Source organism: Peromyscus leucopus, chromosome 15 (assembly GCF_004664715.2).
Source record: "Peromyscus leucopus breed LL Stock chromosome 15, UCI_PerLeu_2.1, whole genome shotgun sequence".
NCBI lineage: Eukaryota > Metazoa > Chordata > Mammalia > Rodentia > Cricetidae > Peromyscus > Peromyscus leucopus.
In genome coordinates, this window is record NC_051076.1 from 51,892,434 (window position 1) to 51,914,467 (window position 22,034).

At 44.8% G+C, this 22,034-nt stretch overlaps 1 protein-coding gene across 1 annotated transcript in view; it reads left to right on the forward strand.

The window, feature by feature from the left end:
* The first annotated feature begins 21,331 nt into the window (after positions 1-21,331).
* The window catches only part of Nr5a2 (nuclear receptor subfamily 5 group A member 2), a 134,441-nt gene continuing 133,738 nt past the window's right edge, over positions 21,332-22,034 (forward strand). Inside the window, exon 1 of the mRNA XM_028857536.2 lies at positions 21,332-21,637. Coding sequence (XP_028713369.1) covers positions 21,574-21,637 — 64 coding nt within the window. The 5' untranslated portion in view covers positions 21,332-21,573. The remainder of the gene's footprint in view (positions 21,638-22,034) is intronic.

The window sequence follows — 22,034 nt, forward strand, 5'->3', positions numbered from 1 at the left end:
AAAAGTCTTAGAGACTTGCTTGGGGTGGGCTTGCTTGGGGTGGGATACAATTTCTCAAGCTGTAATTTTTATTTCCCAAAATAGTATTGTTGCAGCCCAAGGCTCCGAGTCAACCCAAGCAGACACAAGAGGTTTCCACCAAACAAAATTTAATACAGGGAAGCAAAAAAAAAAAAAGGGGGGGGGGCGGGGTGACGGATCAGTCAGGGCCACAGAACATACTCAGGAGCTGAACTGCATCCCCGAATGTCAGTTGAAGCAAGTATTGAAACGCAAACATCAGTGACAAGCTACAGTTACACTTTTTCACTCACCAGAACTCAAAGATTGGGAGCTTTTCTTAAATGTTCCATTGTTGTCAATTGATCTACAATACAAGCTTTTCAGTCCAACCAATAAGATTCATCCGTTCTTTTTTGTTGTTGGGAGTAGTCATAATGTTTCTAGAGAACTAAAGATGCATAATGACTATTTCTGTGGTATAGGGACGAGGTGGGTCAGCTGTTGGAATGTTCCCAGCTCCCCTAGGACCTGGGAATCTGAACTTTGTTTCACCCTACAGGTAAAATGGAGTCTGAAGTCAAAATGGCAGTACTTAGGCCAAGGTGTGTTTTACCTGTTCCCAACATTATCACATCTACAGTCTCCTATCCCGGTACCAGTTGTTTGGACTCTCCGAAGTACGCTGGTGACCAGTGAGCTCAGCCAGTCTTGCACCTTGTTATAGTTGTGTGCTGGTGACTCCCACTTTCCTCCCCAGGCTGCACACTCAGGGTGCAGGGCTTAAAAGAGATGCTAAGCACACGTGTGTGCCACAAACTGCCCTCCCTGCGGGCTGCAGAGGCTTTGGCACAGGCAGCCAGAGGCCTTCGAGAACAGACACCAAGCATGCATTGAACTATAAAAGAATCGTTTCCTTTTTCTTGGAGGTGCTGTGGATGAAGTTGGGGCCTTACACATGCTAGGCAAGAAGATGCCCTGGGGGCTGGAGATTTAGCTCAGTGGTAGAGCACTTGCCTAGCAAGTGCAAGGCCCTGGGTTCGGTCCTCAGCTCTGAAAAAAAGAAAGAAAGAGAGAGAGAGAGAGAGAGAGAGAGAGAGAGAGAGAGAGAGGGAGGGAGGGAGGGAGGGAGGGAGGGAGGGAGGGAGGGAGGGAGAGGGAGGAGAGAGGAGAGAGAGACAGAGAGAAAGAAAGAAAGAAAGAAAGAAAGAAAGAAAGAAAGAAAGAAAGAAAGAAAGAAAGAAAGAAAGAAAGAAAGGAAAGAAGATGCCCTGCCCTGGATTCAAACACATAAAGAAAATGTAATTGGGAATGCTGGAAGAGTTAACTGAAAGACCATGGAGGCAATTCACAAATCACAGCGAGATATGTGAAACTCATATCACTGAATGGAAAATTAAATGTGAGAGTTATATAAGACTTTCTGGATATTTTCACATATATTTTGTGTGAAGGGGGTTTCCAGGCATGCCTTAATTATATGAATAATTACTTTACTATACATGGAAAGATTTGTAAGTCAGAACCCTAAAAGCGAGTAAATGATGTCTTTGGATACGTTTAGATTGGACTTTCCACACAGATAAAAATCCTGACAAGATGAAAGAGGCTTAGCCCAACGCTCTTCAATCTAAACAAGCCCTTCTTTAAACATCTTGAGAATGAGAATGATGTCTGGAACCGGGAGGCGGTGATGCACGCCTTTAATTCCAGCACTCAAGAGGCAGAGGCAGGCGAATCTCTGTGAGTTCCAAGTTAGCCTGGTCTACAGAGCTAGTTCCAGGACAGCCAGTAGTAAGTACACAGAGAAATCCTGTCTTGGGAAAAAAAAACAACAAAAACAACAACAAAAATACAAACGAACAAAAGGAATGATGTCTTAGGCTTCTGCCACCTTCCCACAGAAACTACCAGAATGCTACAGAGGGCCAAACAGATACTCTAGTACCATAATTGATAAGTCTACCATAGTTAAAATTTCATACCCAAACCAGGTCTCTGGGCACACAAGTGTAATCCCAACCCCAGGAGAGCTGAGGCAGCAGCTGGGGGTTCAAGCCCAGCCTGCACTAAAGAATGAGACCCTTTGGCAAGACCCTCACAGGCAGGAGGCCGCAAGCCCGGCTTTCTGCCCCGGTTTCTTCCCGCTGCTTTCACACTCATCCTGCTGGGTGTTTCCATGCAGTCAGCGAGACTGACGGCATTTGCCCTGCCCTGTGGCGCGATGGCGAGGGGCAGCAAATGAAACGGGGTGCTGAAGTCTTGGGACACTAAGGAGAGAGCTTCACTGACACCCTGGACACACATCAGAGCCGAGTAAGCCACCCATGGCTACCTCGGGTGAGGCCCGCATTCCAAAAGCAGAAAGAGGAAAGGCCCTCATCCGTTGTGCCAGCACTTAGGGAAACGGAGGCTGGGAGATCACGAGTTCTAGGCCAGTCTGCACGACGTAGCCATCAAGAGGTGGGAAGAGAAAAGACATAAAGTAGACATCAGCTAATTTTAATGGTTAAACTTTTAAATTCCAGGAAAATAGAAGTGTTTCGAATAGACACGCGCACGTGCACGCAAGAGATACTTTAAAGAGAAGTAAAGTGTTTAAATAAATGGTAAGAGCTAAGAGGAAATTTTTCTAAATTTACAAAGTGTAAGTTTTATGTTAGACGTAAATCATTCCACAGTGGGTTTGGGAATCCCTTTTCCCCCACTGACCTTTTCAGAGCTCTAGCAAAGCAGATTTACCTCGCAGTAAGTTCCACAGGCTTCTACAGAAGAACTCAAGTTGGATATAGGGAACAAATATTATTACAGAAAGACTTCAAATCTGAGCTCTTGACTTCTTCTAGGGACCCGATCCTATCATGTGGCCTAGGTTGCTGGCCTCACACTTACGATCCTCCTGCCTCATTCTACCAAGTTCAGAGATTTCAGCCTTGGGCCATGAAGGAACAGCTGGCCTCTAGAAACCATATATCCTTCAGCCTCGATTAAGACAAATGGAATTTGGTTTTAAATTTGCAAATTTATCATAAACACAGTTAAAGGTCTTAAGCCGGTTGGAACCATGGTTTGGGAGGTTTTCCAGTAAGAAGAGCCTTTTGAAACGTGTTTCTCGTGTTATCTTATCAATTACAGTGCATAGGAATTGCTAACGTGCTAGCCACTCTCCTAAAGATGCTAAACACTGTTACCCCAGCAGGTGATTGTTCGCCCTGATTGTCAGCCTGGTTAGATAGGCAGGCACCTAGAGAAGTAAAGCACTTTCTGGTGTGTCTTCCAGAGCATTTCCAGGAGCAACTGCCTCTAGGGCAGCAATTGAGGAAGAAAGACCTGCTGGGGACGTGGTGTTCCAGCTAACAGGCTGGCCCTGGGTGGAGCCAGGTAGACAAAGGGAGCCTCTCAGCACACAAGAGACCCCCATGCTTCCTGAGCATCTCTGTCTACTGCTGCTGCCCTTGTCTGTGGAAGTCCGACCCCACCTAGCCTTCCATCATGGACTCATCAATCTCTCCCCAGGGAGCCTCCAGTCCCTCAGGCCCACACTGTGACCTGTTGATGTGACCTCCCCAGCTTGGACTACCCAGGCTTCAACTGTGTCAGGCAATCAACTAAGTCCCTTTTATAAGTTTACATGTTAGCGAGTTCATCCAGCCTTGACCAAGATAGTTGGCCTCTGTGTCTCAGAAATATTGAGGACTGGATGGGTCGTTGCAGAATTTTTAAATCATCTGCCAACCGGGCACCATGACACGTGACTTGAATCCCAGCACTCTGGAGGTGGAGGCAGGAAGATGTTGAGGCCAGCCTGATCTACAAATCGAGTTCCAGGACAGCCAGAGTTGTCACAGAGAAACAGTGTCTCAAAAAGAAAAAAGAAAAAAAGTGTCCGCCCCCTCTAGAAACAACTGAAGCTTAATTTATAAAGTACAAGAGTTGTAGATTCCTAAGTAAACTAGAACTGAAACAGTACTTAACTTGGTATCCACCTCTCTCTGAAACAGTCTCACTTTGTCACTTTATGAGAACTGCAGCCCCTGCTGCCCTTACCTAGCAGCAAGCGTTTTGTTGTTGTTGTTGTTGTTTTTCTCTTCATAATAAAAATATGTGCAGGTTTGAGAAGAATGACAATGGAATCAACTGCAATCAATATTTAATATTTTTCTAGCTCTAGTAAAAAAAAAAAACTTTCACCTTGGGAGAACTAAGCAGTATGTAGCAATGGGGGGGGGGATATAATGATTTTTCTTTCTTTTTTTAGGGCAGGAATGGCCCTGGCTGTCCTGGATCTCACTCTGTAGACCAGGCTGGCCTCAAATTCACAGACACCTGCCTGCCTCTGCTTCCCAAGTGCTGGGATTAAAGGCGTGTGCCACCACCATCAGTGATTTCCATTGCTTCTTACTATATACCAGGCTTTAATTTTTTTCAATCATACAATCCTCACACAAGATAAGATATAGCTACAATGACTACCCTTATTTTATGGATAAAGAAATTGAGGTTCAGCCAGGCAAGGTGGTGCGCACCTCTAATCTCAGCACTGGGGGGGCAGATGCAGGGGAGTCTCCATGAATTTGAGTCTAGCCTGATCTGCATAATGAGTTTCCAGTTCACTCAGGGCTGCATATGGAGACTCCATTTCAAAAAAGAAAGGATAAAGAGAGAGAAAGCCAGGCATGGTAGAGAACACCTTCTTTTTTTTTTTTTTTTTTTCTTCAAGAGAGGGTTTCTCTGTGTAACAGTCCTAGCTGTCCTAGATCTCACTCTGTAGCCCAGGCTGGCCTAGAACTCACAGAGATCCACCTGCCTCTGCCTCCCAAGTGTTGGGATTAAAGGCGTGCGCCACCATCTCCTGGCTGGTAGAGCACACGTTTAATTCCAACACTTGGTTAGCAGAGTTCCATGTCAGTCTGGTCTTACACAGTGAGTTCCAGGATAGCCAGGGATATGTAGAGAGGCCCTGTTTCAAAACACACCACACACACACACACACACACACACACACACACACACACACAAGGTGGGGGTAGGGGGAGAGGTTGAGGCTCAGAGAAATTAAATAATCCTCCAGAAGTCATTTATTAATAACATAATTGTAGCAGGCTTTCTTTTGAACCATCAACCAGCTCCCAGATCAAGACACAGAGACTTATTATTAGTTATAAATGCTCGGCCTTAGCTTACGCTTGTCCCACCAGCTCCTATAACTTAATTTAGCCTGTTTCTCTTCATCTACATTTTACCTCAGGGCTTTTTGCCTTTCTTTCTTTCTGTATATCCTATTCTGGCTGGCTGGCAGCTGCCTGGCTGACCCTGCATGTCTCCCTTTCTTTCTCCAACATTCTCTCCCCTCTTCTTCTTCTTCCTCAAGCCTAGATTCCTCCTCCTACTTATTCTCTCTGCCCACCAGCCCCGCCCATCCCTCTCCTGCCTAGCTATTGGCCGTCAGCTTTTTATTAAACCAATCAGGGGCCTTAGGCAGGCAAAGCAACACATCTTTACATCATTAAACAAACGCAGCATAAACAAATGTAACACATCTTTACAGCATTGGACAAATGCAGCATAAACAAATGTAACACATCTTTACAGCATTGGACAAATGCAGCATAAACAAATGTAACACATCTTTACAGCATTGGACAAATGCAGTATAACAAATGTAACACAACTTTACATAGATATTTCACAGCTTTCAGAAGCTACATCAAACTCTACACTTGATTATTTTTTATGTTTATGTCTATGCATATGTCTGTATATTTGCCACTTGTAGTGGATAGCTTTGGAGGCCAGAAAAGGGGGGATTGGATCCCCTGGAGCTAGAGTTAGGTGTGGTTGTAAACCACTTGACATGACTGTAGGATTGAAACTGGGTCCCTCTCAAAGAGCAGGAAGAGCTCTTTGCTACTGAGTCCTCTCCAGCCCTTACTCTCTATTTTATATAGATGTGTATATTATATATGTGCACATATATGTAGATACTTTAGAGAAGCACTTGGCTATTTCCTATCTCTAGACTTAGATCTTGTGTCTCTCCCTCCAGGAAGCACCCTTGCTTCATTTTCACTTTGCTTATGGAGCCCTTGGTAGACTTACAGAGTCTATCTTTATGCCATCCCACTAAACTGGTCCCACTTGCCTCCTGTGGTCCCCAGAAGTGCTGACCATTCTCCTGAAATGTCCAGTGCCTGAGACAGTATCAGGTACAAAGCAGACGTTCATCTAACACACCCCAGCCCCAGAGTCCCCAGGCCCACGTTTACCCTGGCCCTGTCACTGCATGTCCACTCACCAGTGAGTCTCTATACCTTTCTAACTGGACCCTAACTATACTGACCTCTTCATATCTAGCCTACCTCTTTGTTCTGAGTCTTTGTGTCCCACAGTCTAGGATAGCTCTGGAAGGACACAGTAGGGTCCCATGGTGTGTCTATTCATTTGATTTTGATATTTTTTTTTTAATCCCAATTTAGTGGGATGACAGAAGAATAGACTCAGGGTCTGCACAAGGTTGGAATGAGGCCGGGAAATAGCCATTGGATGATGGATGATGAAACTAGCTGACCAAGTCGGCTCAACCGCTTCAACTCTGTGAAGGGAGAGACTCTGTGAAGGGAGAGAGTGCAGGTAGAGTCTGGATCAAAGGGGACCCCGGAGACAAGGACTTAGGATATGACTACCTGCTGTTCTGTTCTGATTTACAATCATTTCAAATATGGCAGGTGATGTGGTGCCTGCCTTTAATCACAGCACGCAGGACACAGAGGCAGGCCAATCACTGAGTTCAAAGCCAGCCTGGTCTATAGCTCGAGTTTCAGGTCAGCTAGGGATATACAGAGAAATCCTGTCTCAAAAAACCAACACCCCCAAAAAAATATTTCAAATATGGCTCAATGTCATCAGATTTATGGATCCAACCTTAGGTATTATTTTGGTATCTACTTTGCTGAGCTAACAAAGAACAGAAAAGGTTAGGTAAACTGCGCTATATAGTTTGTTTGGGGTTCCCTCCCCCCTCAAATGTAATTTTTTTTTCTCTTTACTCTTTGAGGGTTCACCACCCGGCTACCAAATAAATCATACACATGGAGGCTTATTCTTTCTTACAAATGCCCGGCCTTAGCTTGGCTTGTTTCTAGGCAGCTTTTCTTTTTCTTTTTCTTTTTTTTTTTTTAATGCCGAATGCTGTTTATTGAAGGAGGGAAGAGGTCTTAAATACAGGCTTACAGCACAATGGGAGAACCTTGGAGGGCAGAAGTTCGCTACGGATGTTTTACAATCTTGCATCTAAGCTGTTAAAGTCAAGGCAGCTTTTCTTAAATTATCCCATCTACCTTTTGCCTCTGAGCTTTTATCTTTCTCTATTCTATATGCCTTTCTTTTATATTTACTTCTTCCTCTGCGACTTGCTGTGTAGCTGGGTGGCTGGCCCCTGGCATCCTCTTCTCCCTCTCCCCAGACTTCTCCTCCTATTTATTCTTTCAGCCTGCCAGGCCTGCCTATCCTTTCTCCTGCTGTTCAGCTCTTTATTAGCCCAATCAGGTGTTTTAGACAGCTTCACAGAGTTAAACAAATGCAGCATAAAAGAATGCAACACATCTTTGCATCATTAAACAAATGTTCCACAGCATAAACAAATGTAACACATCTTCAACTAATATTCCACAACACTGGGCACGGCAGTGTGCACCGTCATGCAATTCCAGAGCCAAAAGGATTGCTGTGATTTCAAAGCCAGCCTGGTCTACATAGGGAGACCTTATCTCAAAAAAGAAGAAGCAGAACAAAGGATAGGAGGAGGGATGAGGACCAGGAGGGAGGAAAGGAGATGGGGGATTGGCAGGAGAGGGAGGGGGAGGTGTTGGAAAGGGATAGAAAATGACAGAGGTGTCCAGGTTTGGTGGCACACACCTTTAATCCTGACACTCAGAAGATAGCTGAGTTTGAGGTCTACATAGTGAGTTCTGGGACAGCCTGGCTAACACACCTTGTCCCAAAACAACACCAACAGACAAAAGAAGGAGGAGGAGGAGGAGAGGAGAGAGGGCCACTCTACACGCTGGACATCCAGAGCTGCAAATATCTAGACAGGTCATTTGGAGGTGGATGCCGACCTGCAGAGACTTCTCTCCTAGGAAGGGAACAAGAGTTGGCGACAGACAGGAGACAGAGGACACAAAGGTTTTAGTTTATTAAAGTCAGTGAAGGCCTTAGTTTTTACAAAGTCAATCTGCCGGAGAGAGCAGAGGATGTCTGTGCCCGCTTCATCACAGACAAACCTTCTGAACAGCTCCCACGGACGGACCCCAGAATGGCTTTATTATATTGCCAGCTCATTTGAAAATTAAGGTTGACCTTTTCTGATTGAACCTTCCTAGAATACAAAAATAAATAATAAATAAAACAAATAGATAAATAAAGTATCAGGCCTTGTGTGTTTCAGGGTATTCTGGGAAAACGGTGATTTGTTCAATCAAACATAACCACCACGGTCCCTAAGGTTCTTTATGGTCAGAGGCGCATTCCCAGCCCCCACACAGATGATCGGTGCTGGTTTCCCAGCACCACTCTTGCCAGGGACACTGACTTACGTATTGCTTGGGTTTCCAGTTTTAAATTGAGAAAACTTTGTTAGATGGGGCTTAGGGAGTGGAGTCGTGTTGAAAAGCAACCTTACGTTGGTGGTCAAAGAACTGTCTAACATGTTCATCTTCTAGAACATTCACTTTTGTTTTTTGTTTTTCAAGACAGGGCTTCTCTGTGTAATAGCCCTAGGTGTCCTGGATCTTACCCTGTAGACCAGGCTGGCCTCAAACTCACAGAGATCCGCCTGCCTCTGCCTCCCGGGTGCTGGGATTAAAGGCGTGCACCACCACCACCCAGCATTCTTTGCTACTACGGTTGAGGGAACCACTTGTCCTGGCCAAACTTACTATAGCAGAGTCTTCCCCAAGGCCATGCTTTCCAATGGAGTCATTAGAATGTGAAAGGCCACGTCTGACAATATGGGCCTCACTGTTTCAACCACTCCTCCGCCTTGTGACAGTCACCTGATCTCTCCACCTCAGTTTTTGTTTCATCTGTTTGTGTTTGAGACAGGGCCTCACCATGTAGCCCAGGCTGACCCTATGTACGGCACCGAACTCACAGGGAACTGCCTGAGGTACTGAGATTAAAAGCACCAGGCATGATACCTGACTATCTTCTTTTCCCTATGCGTGCGTTTGTTTTTGAGATGGGCTATCACTAAGTAGGCTAGTCTCATACCCAAATCCTCCTGTCTCAACTTTCCACCCACACTCACCACCAGCCCAAGCGCTGAGATTATAGCCATACGTCACCATGCCCAGCTGAGCCTCGGTTCTTCATTTTTTTAAATGGATGTGATAGAGGGTGATAGGACTTTGTATTTCAGGTTGTTAAACAAGTAATGTAAATTCCGTGGGATGGTGTCCCATGCCATGACCAGTCTGTATTTATGTTTGGTGCTGTTGTTATCATTCTTGAGACAGAGTTTCACGGTGTAGTCCTGGCTGACCTGGAACTTTCTAGGTAGAACTGACAGGGATGTCCTCCCCTCTGGAATGTTGGGACTGAAGGGATTCATTCAGCTCTAACTGCCCCTGCCTAAGCCTCCTACGGTGATGAGCTGCAGACAAGTGAAGCCAACAGTGAGAACCGCCCCCCCCAGGCTGGACTAAAGAAAGAACATAAACCAGGCATGGCGGCGCAAGTCTTTAATCCCAGTACTCAGGAGGCAGAAGCAGGAGGATCTCTGTGAGTTCGAGGCCAGGCTGGTCTACATAGCAAGTTCAGGTCAGCAAGGACTACATAGAGATAATAATAAAAAGAAGAGGAGGAAGAGGGGAAGAGGGAGGAGGAGGAGGAGGAGGAGGAAAAGAAGAAGAAGAAGAAGAAGAAGAAGAAGAAGAGGAGGAAGCTGAAAGTATTTTTTTCTTGTAATAAATTAAAGAAAAAGGAAAGTTCTCCAGACGTTCCCACCCCTCCAGCCCAGGTTTGGGCAGTCTCTATATAAGAATTTCAAGTCCCATTGTATCAGAATGAAGACATACAAAATCTGGGTCTTAGAGAATATGGACTTAATTCTGTCACCAATCCATGACATCCCCACTAAAAGGGACTGGCCACGGTCATTTCCCTGACTGCAATTGAAAAGTGTAGGCATCCTCGGCCAAAGCCCAATTTCCCCAGGGTGGTGCTGCAGAACTGAGATCGAACCCAGGGCCTTACACATGCTATGTGTGGGCTCAGCCCTTGGGCTTCAATCCCTGCCCCTCACTCCTCTGCTCTCAACTCTAGCTCACCCAAAGAACTGTGTCTTCAAGGTGTTTCCGCTTCTCAGTGATCGAAGGCATCTTGTTGAGAGATAAAATTGACTTGGGTTTTGTCACTTTTGTTAATGTCCCCATCTTGTCCTCCACCCCAGTCTCTTCTTTGTCCTCAGAATCTGCTCACCGATGATTCAGAAGCCGTGAGAGGGCAGATGACAGATGTGACTGTACAGACCGTCTACGCCTCACAGTGGGAAGAAGAGCATGGCCACTGTGTACCTTCAGCGGGATATGCAAAGGCAGGCTCTCTCTATCATCTCTCCAAGGACAGTCTGCCCTTCTGAATGTCATGCCCTACTACAGGATTTTGTCCTTTACAGATCACTAGATAGCTCTAGAAGAATGTCAGTAATCATATGACAAACTATTAAAGGAGAAAAAAAAAACTGGGAACCAGGCTGGCCATGCAATTTACCACAGGGGCTGACACACCACACTTGACCTACTTGACGAAAACTTGAAGTCAGATCTGGCTCCAGCCCCATGAAAAGCCTGTGATGAGCAGTGGGACAGGTGCCCCAACTCTCAACTGGACAGGGGTCACAAACCAATCCTTACAACCCAGTTGGCCTCCAGCAAATAACTTCACAGGCTTCCGGTTTCCTCATCCTTTAATAGTTGGGAGGCTTGAAGAAAGGGAAAGGCGCACCATCCTTTACCTAACCTGGGTGCTCCTAGAGATTCAGTGAAACCTTCTCATAACTCAGCCAGGTACCACACAGCAGAGACTCAAAAGTTAAACATTGTAACTCATTTATAATCCTCCCACTCGGAAGGCTGAAGCAGGAGGATCCTTCCTATCATGACCAGCCAGGGCTATGTACAGATATTGTCTCAACAAATAAAGACTATTAAAAAAACCCATTGAGAATTTTAAGCAGCAGTCTCTCATGGGTATGTCCGACTGTGTGTGGTATGGACCTGGCGGTATGGGTGTGTGCAGCAGCAGAGGTCAACAGCACCAGTGCCTTATTGCATCGCTCTCCTCCTTTTTTCAATTTTGATTTTTCTGTTGTTTTTGAGGGAGGCTCTCATTATGTATCCTTGGCTGGCCTGGAACTCACTATGTAGACCAGGTTAGTCTCAGACTCATAGACATCTGCCTGTCTCTGCCTCCCAGGTGCGGGCATCAAAGGTGCGCATGACCATCCTGTTTCATTTTACTTTATTTTACTTTTAAGATGCTAGAGGTTAAACCCAAGACCTTGAACAAGCTAAGCACACATCCTGCTGTTGGGCTTTAGCCCCGCCCCCTTTTTTTATTTGGTTTGTTTGTTTGTCTGTTTTGTTTTGTTCTGGTAGGAGCGTGGCAGACATCCTAGAAGAAGACAGAGCAAAATCAGGGAGCCATTTGGAAACAGAAGTGATCATTTGAGAGGTGATGAAGGGATTTGTGTGTCAGTCATTGAGTTAGACACACCACACCAGGTCCATGTCACCTTCCCACCAACCCAAGAGATGGACCACGAGACAGCCACGACAAGGCAATGGTTCAGTGAATGAGTAGCTGCCTGAGTAGAAGGCCTGGAGGATTCCTGGTGAGCCCCTGGCCTGTAGTCTACACCCACAGCTGAAGAAACTGGGTGTCAGTGAAGAATGACAGAGGTTGTGGCAACCACAGCAACGGAGTGGATGCACTCACCAGCAAGACATGACCTCAAGCAGGCTAAAAAAAAAAAAAAAAAAAAAAAAAGTAGCAGGCATTTTTCTTTGGAGGTTGGAAGAGGGTTCAGCCCACATTTAGAGTGGGTCTTTTCTCATGTTGAATAATCACACCAAAATGGATAAATAAATAAATGATTCCTCTCAGGCATGCCCTCTAGAGACTTATCTCATGGACGGTTCTAAACGTCAAGTTGACAGTCCATATTAACCATCAGAGATAGTCATTGAAATCTCATAGTTGTGATTTGTTACTTACCTATCATTACATTCTCTCCTCGTAATTATTGTGTAAATACAGGTAAATCTGATGGGCCATGGCTTCCTGAATCATGCAAAGGGCTCAGAAATCTTTATGGCCAAACACAGAAATGCAGATCGAGCTGAGGTAGTGTAGCATGTGGAGCTGAGGGTGTGTCTCCCTGGAAGGCACTTGCCTGGCATGCACAAAGCTATGGACTTGATCCAACCCCATTATGGCAACCAAGCAGCACATGAACCTACCACTTTGTAAGAAAAGTGAGAATGTGTTACAGGGTCCCGCCTGGTTCGCAAGTTCATTCTACTGCTAATCTTCCTGCCTCAGCCTCCTGAGTGCTGAGTTTACAGGCTGTGCCCCATCCCTGACTCGCTGAAACTCTTTTTGTTTGTTTGTTTTTTTAATTGTGGAGATATTTTAATTTCCAGATGTCTGCAAGATGCTACAGATGACAAACATCTGCTTTCCCAAACACAATAAATACTTTAATCTATGAAAACAAAAACAAACAAACAAAACCCAAACTATCCTTTGGAGGCTCAATATCACAATGCAGATTTAACTCCAAATCCCAACTAAAATTGCCCTTAATAGCAAGCTACCTATATTTCTACTCCTTTGATTCTAAGATCATTTTACTTATGAAAATACTGAGCTCCAGAGATAGGAAGATGATATGCCCAAGATTCCACAGAAAGACAGAGGCCTGACCTGAGCTCAGCATCCTCCTCACTGATTGCCGTTTTAGCCACTATACTCGACTGTTCCATTTAAAACCATATTTGCTTCTGTCACTTTTAACCTTGACCCTGACCCCAGCCCCAACCTACAGGGGACTCTGGTGCTTCTGGCCCACCCAGTGGAAATGTCTTCTTTTTGTTTCTCAGCCAATCAATCTTTCTTTCTCTCAATTTCATGGCCCAGAAACCTCCCTCTTGATCAAGTTTGAAACTCTTTTTGGTTTTGTGATTTCAGATACAAAATAGTCTTCATGGTTTTGGTTTTCTGTGTGCTTTGTGTGTACACAGGGTGTCAGATCCCCTGCAGCTGGAGTTACAGATGGTTGTGAGCTGCCTTGTAGATGCTGGGAATAAACCTGGGTCCTCTGGAAGAAGAGCCGGTACTGTTAACCACTGAGACATCTCTTCAGTCCCTAGAACATTCTGCATTTTAAAACTAATTTTTCTTAATTGCAGTGCCAAGAATTAAACTCAGAGCCTCAAAAGCATTGTCCAAGGGCTCTATTACATCTCAGACCCAATCTTTTCCTTTTTGGCTTTATTCTTTCTCCAATATGCTGCAAACTAAATATAAAGGAAAACGTTCCTTCTGCTATTATAGCCAGTAAATAGGCATTTGACTCATCATAAATGACTTTATTAAGAAACAATTTCACAAAAGAACAAACAAAAAGCAACAATTTCACCAGGCGAGGCTGAGGCAGGGGGATCTCTGTGAGTTCGAGGCCGGCCTGGCCTACAAAGCCAGTTTCAGGACAGCCAGAGCTGTTACATGGAGAAACCCTGTCTCTAAGAAAAGAGAGGTGGAGAGGGGGAAAGGGAGGGAGGGAAGAAGGAATGGGAGGGAGGAAGGGAGGGAGGGAGGGAGGGAGGGAGGGAGGGAGGGAGGGAGAGAGAAAATAAACTATTTCACTGGGCGTGGTGGTGCACACCTTTAATCCCATCACTTGGGGGCTTAAGCAGGTGGATCTCTGTGAGTTCAAGTGGTCTATATAGTGAGACCAGGTCTCAAACCATGAGAGACAGAGGGGTAGGGAGGGAGAGAGAGAAATAATTTCAAGGAGCAATATTTAAGACTCTCCTTTAGCACTAAGAAGGTAAAACATGTCTTTTTAATTTTTTTTGGCAGAGAGGGGTTGTTTCAGGACAGGGTTTCCTCGTGTAACCCTGGCTGTCCTGGAACTCTGTAGACCAGGCTGGCCTCAAACTCACAGAGATCCGCCTGCTTCTACCTCCCAAGTGCTGGGATTAAAGGTGTGAGCCACCACTGCCCAGCTAAACATACGTCTCTTAAAGTCCTGAGGGAAGACTGGAAGTTGAGTTCCTGGCTTCACACAGAGTTAACCATGTCCAGCAGTCCAGGCTGGAGAAGCAACTGGCAATGGTTGTTTGTCTTCATGCCATCTGCCAGATAATGTTAGGTAGCTTATAACACTCAGCCCCATGAGAAAGGGTATCTGAGACCCACCTTAACGTCTGTATTTTACTGGTACTTTTTTTTTTTTCATGATTCTTGTGTTCAGTTACGCACATTTTGGTTGGTTATGTTGCCAAGAATCTTGTTTATATTTAATTTTAAAGTTTAATTTTTTTTTTTTTTTTTTTTTTTTTTTTTTTTTTTTTCGAGACAGGGTTTCTCTGTGTAGCTTTGCGCCTTTCCTGGAACTCACTTGGTAGCCCAGGCTGGCCTCGAACTCACAGAGATCCGCTGCTCTGCTCCGAGTGCTGGATTAAAGCGTGCCACACGCCGCTTAAAGTTTAGTGATTTTTAACTCCATAAGCAATGTTTGGAAGTTCAGTTTGTTCCCATATGCCCAGTTCTCTGTGTGGTTGCAGATGTGTGTGCTTGTGGAGGCCAGAGGAAACCTCTGATGTCCTTCCTTGGGCTTTGAGTGTTGTTTTCTTTCTTTTTTGAGACACATTCTCTGAACTAGAACTTGCCAGATAGCCTAGGCTGATTGGTTAGGAGGCCCCAGGGAGGTCTGTATTTTAGTAGTGATGATGTTATACCTAGAGAAATCACTTTGGATTCTGAGCAGTTTTCTTTTTCAAAATGTTTAGATCCTCTGACTATTGGCTTAAATGTTTTGGTTTGGTTTGATTTTGGTTTTTGGCTTTCTAGGACAGGGTTTCTCTGTGTAAATGTCCTGGCTGTCCTAGAACTCACTCTGTAGACTAGGCTGGCCTCAAACTCAGAGATCCACCTGCCTCTGCCTTCCAAGTACTGGTAGTGAAGGTGTGCACCACCACCACCACCACCACCTTACTTTGCTTAAGTGTTTGAAGAGAACCTAAAATGGAAAGGAAACAGTAGGGGCTTTGTTTCAGTTACTCTGAATGAGGCACTGGCCATGGGCATGAAAACAACGCAACACAGCCCAGCCTGTCCAGGGGAAATCTCAAACGTTTTGATTCCCAAAAGATTGACCGGGGCTCTGTTTAATGATTAGTGCTGTAAGAAATGAGTAATATTTACCTCTTCGGAACAATACCGAAGAAAAGCCAATATCTTTCCAGCCAGGTGCTGCATTTCCCACAGTTAGTAAAAGAATGGGTGGAAAAATCTTTACTCAGTCGCTTCTCGATCAAACCCACCATCCCACCATTTTACATAATGTAACCGTGGTTATTAAGGGGGGGGGAGCTGATATTTAAAAAAAAAACTCATGCCAACCTTAGTCTGGGTCGTCTATGGAACCAGCAAGGGGTACCGGTGAAAATGCACGGGTAAGCAATGAGTTGGCAGGAACTGAGTAACCCACTGCTACTAACCTGTCTGCAAAGCTCCTGGTGCCTGGTGGAGTCTATTCGAATGAGTGACATAGGATGCTTGTTCTTCATGACCCCAGATAAGTCACATACTTAAAGGGACTTGCTGGCATGTTCTCACAGGTCGTTCGCCGTAAGTCTGACTCGACGAGGATAATACTTGGTAGTAGATATGCCTCCACGGTCCTGGAAGCCAGCAGTAAGGAAGTTTGCAGTGACTGTAACTGATTAACTGGTCTTGGAACATCCCCGTGCAATATGGGTTCAGATGACATCGCTGAGTGCCTTTTGGATTTTGGCAGAGATGCCTTGGAGTCATTAGTTATCTGTCAATCATTTACAAATCCTTTTCTGAAATCAGTTAGCAAACAGAGTGCTCCCATTATAAACGTGTATTCTTGTAAATGTGAGTCACGGTAAGTGGCGACATTGATGAGTTCAGTGCGGGTGAGGAAGGGTGTTGAAAACAGAATGCTGTTACAGAAGATGCCCACGGTTGTCCAAAGGAAAGGGTGAGACTGCCCCTTGACTGAGACAAATAGTTCCTAAATCCAGAGGCTAGGCATTACTTCGTGCTTGCCTCCCTAGCGTCACAGGTACGTCGCTTGTTGACTGTGGTGGAGGCTGAATGCTCAGCACCTGTTACTTGAACCATGTGTGAACGACACTTCAGTCTCTCTTTCAGAAAAATGTGTTCCTTTCTCACAAGGTACCGGGTACCTATGTCTATTAAAATTAGCCTGATAGATAAGCTTCAAAAGCCCAAGGTAACTCATTAATATCATGTTTCCGCAGCATGCCAGTAAGTTTCGTCGGAAAGTGAGCAGAGTGACAAGTAGCAAGTGGCATTTAGGAAAGGTCTGGTGGGGGTGGCTAGGCAACCCTCCAGTGATGCTGTCACTACTCAGTCTTTTCCAAACCCTTCCAAAAGTGACCGCTTAGTCAGAGGCAGATGACACAGCCAGGATTCCGGTGGGCGCGCCGCTATATGTTCTATCGGCCCCGTAAGCAAGAAAGAGAAGCAGAAGAAATTGGCCAGGGATGCTGTTGGACCCCACGAACCTTCGACAGGGGCCAGAGTAGTACGTGATAGTAGTGACTACTTAGAATCGGGGTCGGGAACAAAAGCACAGCCTGTGTGTCTTCACAATTCCCTTAAGATCTGTCTCCGCCTAAGATGCCAAGTCATGCAGCTCTTTTGCTTTGAGCAGGAGACAGGGTCTCACCGTGAGGCATAGGCTCGCCTCAACCTTGCTAGTCCTCTTGTCTCAGCCTGCAGTGTGCCGGGGTCACGGGTGTGTGCCACCATCCCTGGGGAGAAACACTTGTTTCTCATGCTCTTTTTCACATATGTGAGGGAGGACTAGGGACCAGCTGCAGATGCTCAGTCTCCTAAATGTGCTTTGATCTCCTCTTTCTCACAAAATACAGACACACATATGTGTCATTTTTCTTTATAAGGAATTCCAAACTTAATGAGGTCAAGCATTGGAGCTGGAGAAGGCTCAGAGATTAAGCGTACTGACTGCTCTTCCCTAGGACCTGGGGTTCAATTCTCAGCACCCACATGGCGGCTCATAACTGTCTGTAATTGCAATTCCAAGGGATCTGGCACCCTCACACAGACATACACTCAGGCAAAACACCAATGCATGTAAATAAAAACAGATAAATCTTAAAAAAGCAAACAAACAAAGCCCAGTAAGCCAAGCATTACTTTGCCCCAGGAAGAAGCAGAGCAGAGGGTTCCGACCTTTTGAGTCCAAATACCAAGCTGTTGACCCCCCTGCTACACGACCAGCTATCTGCCAGCAGGTTCTCACCCCGTGTGACACCCAGAGGGGTTGCATGTGTCTACCCAGACCACATGGCCTAAAAAGGCATGGAAGCTGCCGTCAGCATGTTGACAGGATCTGATAGACCATGCTGTTCACTGACTGGAGAGTACACCACAGCTTAAAAGATGTGTCTCCAAAACTAGAGCAGGTAGGGGAGAAGTCCACCACGTACCCAAGGGTCACACATGCCTGGAGAAATATATGGCCCTTCTGAATTTCCATCTCAGATCAGAGAATAAGTATTTGGTCTCAAAAACAATCTAATTTTGTAGCCATTACACTTCAATCCCACCAACTCTGAAGGCTAAGATGGGAAGTTCAAGGCTACATAGTGAGTTCAAACCCATCCTAGACAACTTAGTAAGACCCTACTCCAAAATAAAAATTAAACTCAGGCATGGTGATACAAGCCAGTGATTCTGTAGTTGGAGGGAGGAGTGGAGGCCAAAAGAACAGAAGTTCAAAGCTCGCCTTGGCTACATATCCAGTTGGAAGACAACCTGGGCTACATGTCTTTAAAAAAAGAAAATCAGATTGGGGCTGTAGCTGAATAGTACAGTGCTTGCCTGGCATCCATGGGGCCCTGGCTCAGTCTCCAGGGCACACACACACACACACACACACACACACACACACACACACACAAACAAGTATTTTGAAATCACCGTTTATTTATGGACGGCAGGGTAGCTCAGGGGTGGAGCATTTGCCCAGCATGTCCATGGTCATGAGCTTGACCCCCAGCACTGGAGAAAAAGTGATAGGAACCATATATTTAAAAGAAAAATTAACTAAATGAGGCCTGATGCAGTGTTAATGCTAGCAGCACGGGCTACATTGATTGTGGGGGACACCAGATTTAAAGCTCAGAGTCTTTGCCAGCATGCTTCCCTGGCCAGGGCTTTCTGTTCGTTTAGCTGGTGTGAGCTACACTGTTTCAAATTGCTTCCTATCCGTGCATAGGTAACAACCAAGACTCACCTTCATAGGATCACATGGATTCCTAACCAAGACATCTTCAGCGTCCGTGTGCATCACAGTCACGGCCATGGCCTCTTCTAATTCTGCCTTCCAGAGTTCACCCAGATAAATAAATGTATTCTGACAAGAATACCAGCATTCAATACAGGTACTTAATGATGTAAAACCTACGTGTAATCAAGCCGAACTATAAGAATTCAATTTCCCCTGATTGTAATACCCATAGTTCTTCAAGATTCTTCAAGTATCATTTAATGATAAAGTAAATTAAAGTATGATGGTTGACACTAAGAAAAACACTGGCATGTATGATCTAGCTGTGAGAAATCTTAACCGCTGTTTTTATGGACAGTATTTATTTATTTAATTGTTTGTTTGTTTGTTTGTTTATTGTCTTTTCAAAACAGGGTTTTCAGACCAGGCAGGCCTAATACTCCAGACTCAGAGATCCACCTGCCTCTGCCTCCTGAGTGCTGGGATTAAAGACGTGTGCCACCACCAACTTTCCTAAATACTCCTGAGGAAACAGCTGCTTTGCCGAGCCCTGTGTCTCTGCCCCGGAGATCTCTAGTGTGCCATGTTTGATTGTTCAAAGGAATAACAGCAAACAACTGACAAGAATCGACATCATGAGATTTTTTTTTTTTAAATGTGTGCTCTCAGGGCTGGAGAGATGGCTCAGCAGTTAAAAGCACTGGCTGTTCTTCCGGAGGGCCCAGGTTCAATTCCCAGCACCCACATGGTGGCTCACAACCATCTGTAACTCTTGTTGCAGGGGATCCAAAGCCCTCTTCTAACTTCCTTGGGCAACAGACACATACATTTTTTTTTTTTTCAGGCAAAACATTTCTACACATAAAACTAAATAACTTTAAAAATGCCCTATTATAAAAAAATTGAAGTACGGGCTCCTCTGCCTGGCTGGCTGTATCGTAACTAAATGTCTGGTGTGTGTCTATGCTCTGCCTTTTCAGACACAAGTCCACGTTTGTACGTCACTTTGAGGGAGTGTCGTTGCAAAGGCCCATCCCTCTCTCTTTTCCCTCCATTTGGCTCCCTGGTAGTGATGGCGAAACTCATAATGGCTATTTTGTAACAGGAGAGAAAGAGAAAATCGTAATGTGGAAGGGCCTCATCCCTAGACTGCTTTACCTCTAACCCAGTGGTTCCCAATCTTTCTAAAGCTGCGACCCTTTAATAAAGTTCCTCATGTTGTGGTGACCCCCAGCCATAATACCCTTTTCTCTCTTTCTTTTTTTTTTGGTGTGTGTGGGGGGGTGTTTTTTGTTTGTTTGTTGGTTTTGTTTTTGTTTTTCAAGACAGAGTTTCTCTGTGTAACAGTCCTGGCTGTCCTGGCACTGGCTTTGCGGACCTCGAACTCACAAAGATCCTCCTGCCTCTGCCTCTCAAGTACATTAAAGGCATGTGCCACCACCGCCCCAGGTTATAACATTATTTTCATTGTTACTTCATAATTGTAAGTTTGCTACCATTATAAACCACAATGTAAATATCTGATATACAAGATGTCTGACATCCTACCACAAGGGGGTCAAGACCCACAGGTTGAGAACCATCCTCCAAACTTTTTTTTTTTTTTTTTTTTTTTTTCTTTTCTTTCTTGTTTGATGTTTTGTTTTGTTTGAAACAGAGTCTCACTGTGCATCTCTGCAGCTCTTGTTGTCCTGGAACTCTCATATTTTTTATGACTGAAATTTGACTAAAGGCAATGGAAAAACCAGAACCATTTTTATTTTTTAACATGTCTACTTCTCTTTCACAAAGGAAGCTTACAGCCAGGCATGGTGGTCCACTCCTTTGATGTCAGCGTTCTGGAGGCATGCATAGGTGCCCCTCTGTGGGTTTGAGGCCACCTGTCTTCATAGTAAGTTGCAGGCCAATCAGGGAGACCTTGTCTTAAAACAAAACAAAATAAGTGGACATTACCTACGCAACAATACCCAAGGTTGTTTCCTGGGCTTCTTACACATATGCACATAGGGTTCCACCCCCCCACACACACACACACAAAGCTGGGCCCCCCAAACACATACAACACATACATATTCATAACTGCAGAACTATTTCTGAAAATGCATTATGTATTTACCAATTTGCCCAAATTTTATCTCCAGTGTAAGTTTTACTTTACAGAGGTAAGGAAAGTGCCCTTTCAGCCCAACCACCAGAATACAAACAAGCTAGTTAATCCCTCATCTGATGAAGAGACAGGATTTTTTTTTTTTTAAGGCAATTGATCAGATCCTAAGTCAATGGCCATGAGCTTGGAAGTGCTACCTGTGGAGTTTCAAAGTGTCAATCATATCTGCGGTCATCATGGAAGGAACTGATGTCAGCCAATGTTATCATCTCAAATGTATTTGCAGAGGTCAGAAGAGCTGTCTGTCGTCCTCTGTGCCCGAGAAGCAGTGACATCAAAGGAGCATGTCACAATCTGGTTGAGTTAGTGGATTTAAGGTAGTTTGGGAGTTTTAGCCACTAAGTATGATCTCCTGACCCCTCGGATTTACAACTTTCCACTCTCTGGGCTGCAGAGAACCCCTCCTTTTCTGAGTTAATCATTTCTTTGCCATTATCTGCCAAGAGTTCTTATCTCTCTTGCTGTCACTTTATAACAGGGTCCTCTTATCAACCTGCACAGGGTCATGTGACCAGTCAAAGCCTATTGAAGGCTTCCTTTCTTCTGATTAGAACCCATCATGAAACTGGAGACATGGTTTACAGCGGGTCACTAATGCTGGAAAAAGTACAGAGTCCAGGGGAACACGGGCTTGCACCTTTCTGAATTCTGGATTTTCCCCCCTTTTTCTTAACTTTCACTAAGGGAATGAGGGTTACTGTAGTCTGAGGTTTCCTTCCCAGGATGACAAAATATGACAAGCTGCAATCTTTCTCATGCTCACTGATTTCTGCTGTAAGCCAAAGGACTGCCAATAATTTCGCTAAGAATGTCTGCTAGTTCGGATACTGGGGATTTTCAAGATTTTCTTAAGCACGGACTGACAGCTATTGGTAAGTAGGAAGCCTCTCTCTATCATCTGCCTGTTTCTGCTACTCCTAGTGGATTGTGCTGTAACACACTTCTTTTCCTGTGGTAATTATTAAAAGCACACAATAAGTCCACACCTATACCATACATCTATCTTTCTTGAAGTTCAAAAAAAAAAAAAACAACAAATGAGTATTTCAACACATGAATATCATATATTGTGTCCGGTGTTTGGGGATGTCATTGTATTAGGTCAACTCTGCCAGAAAATACAGGGTTTATTTTGTTCATTTGTTTTTGTTTTACTGGACAGGGTTACTCTGTATAGCTCTGGCTATCCTGAAACTTCCATTGTAGACCAGGCTGGCCTTGAACTCAAAGAGATCCTTCTGCCTCTGCTCCCAAGTGCTGTGATTAAAG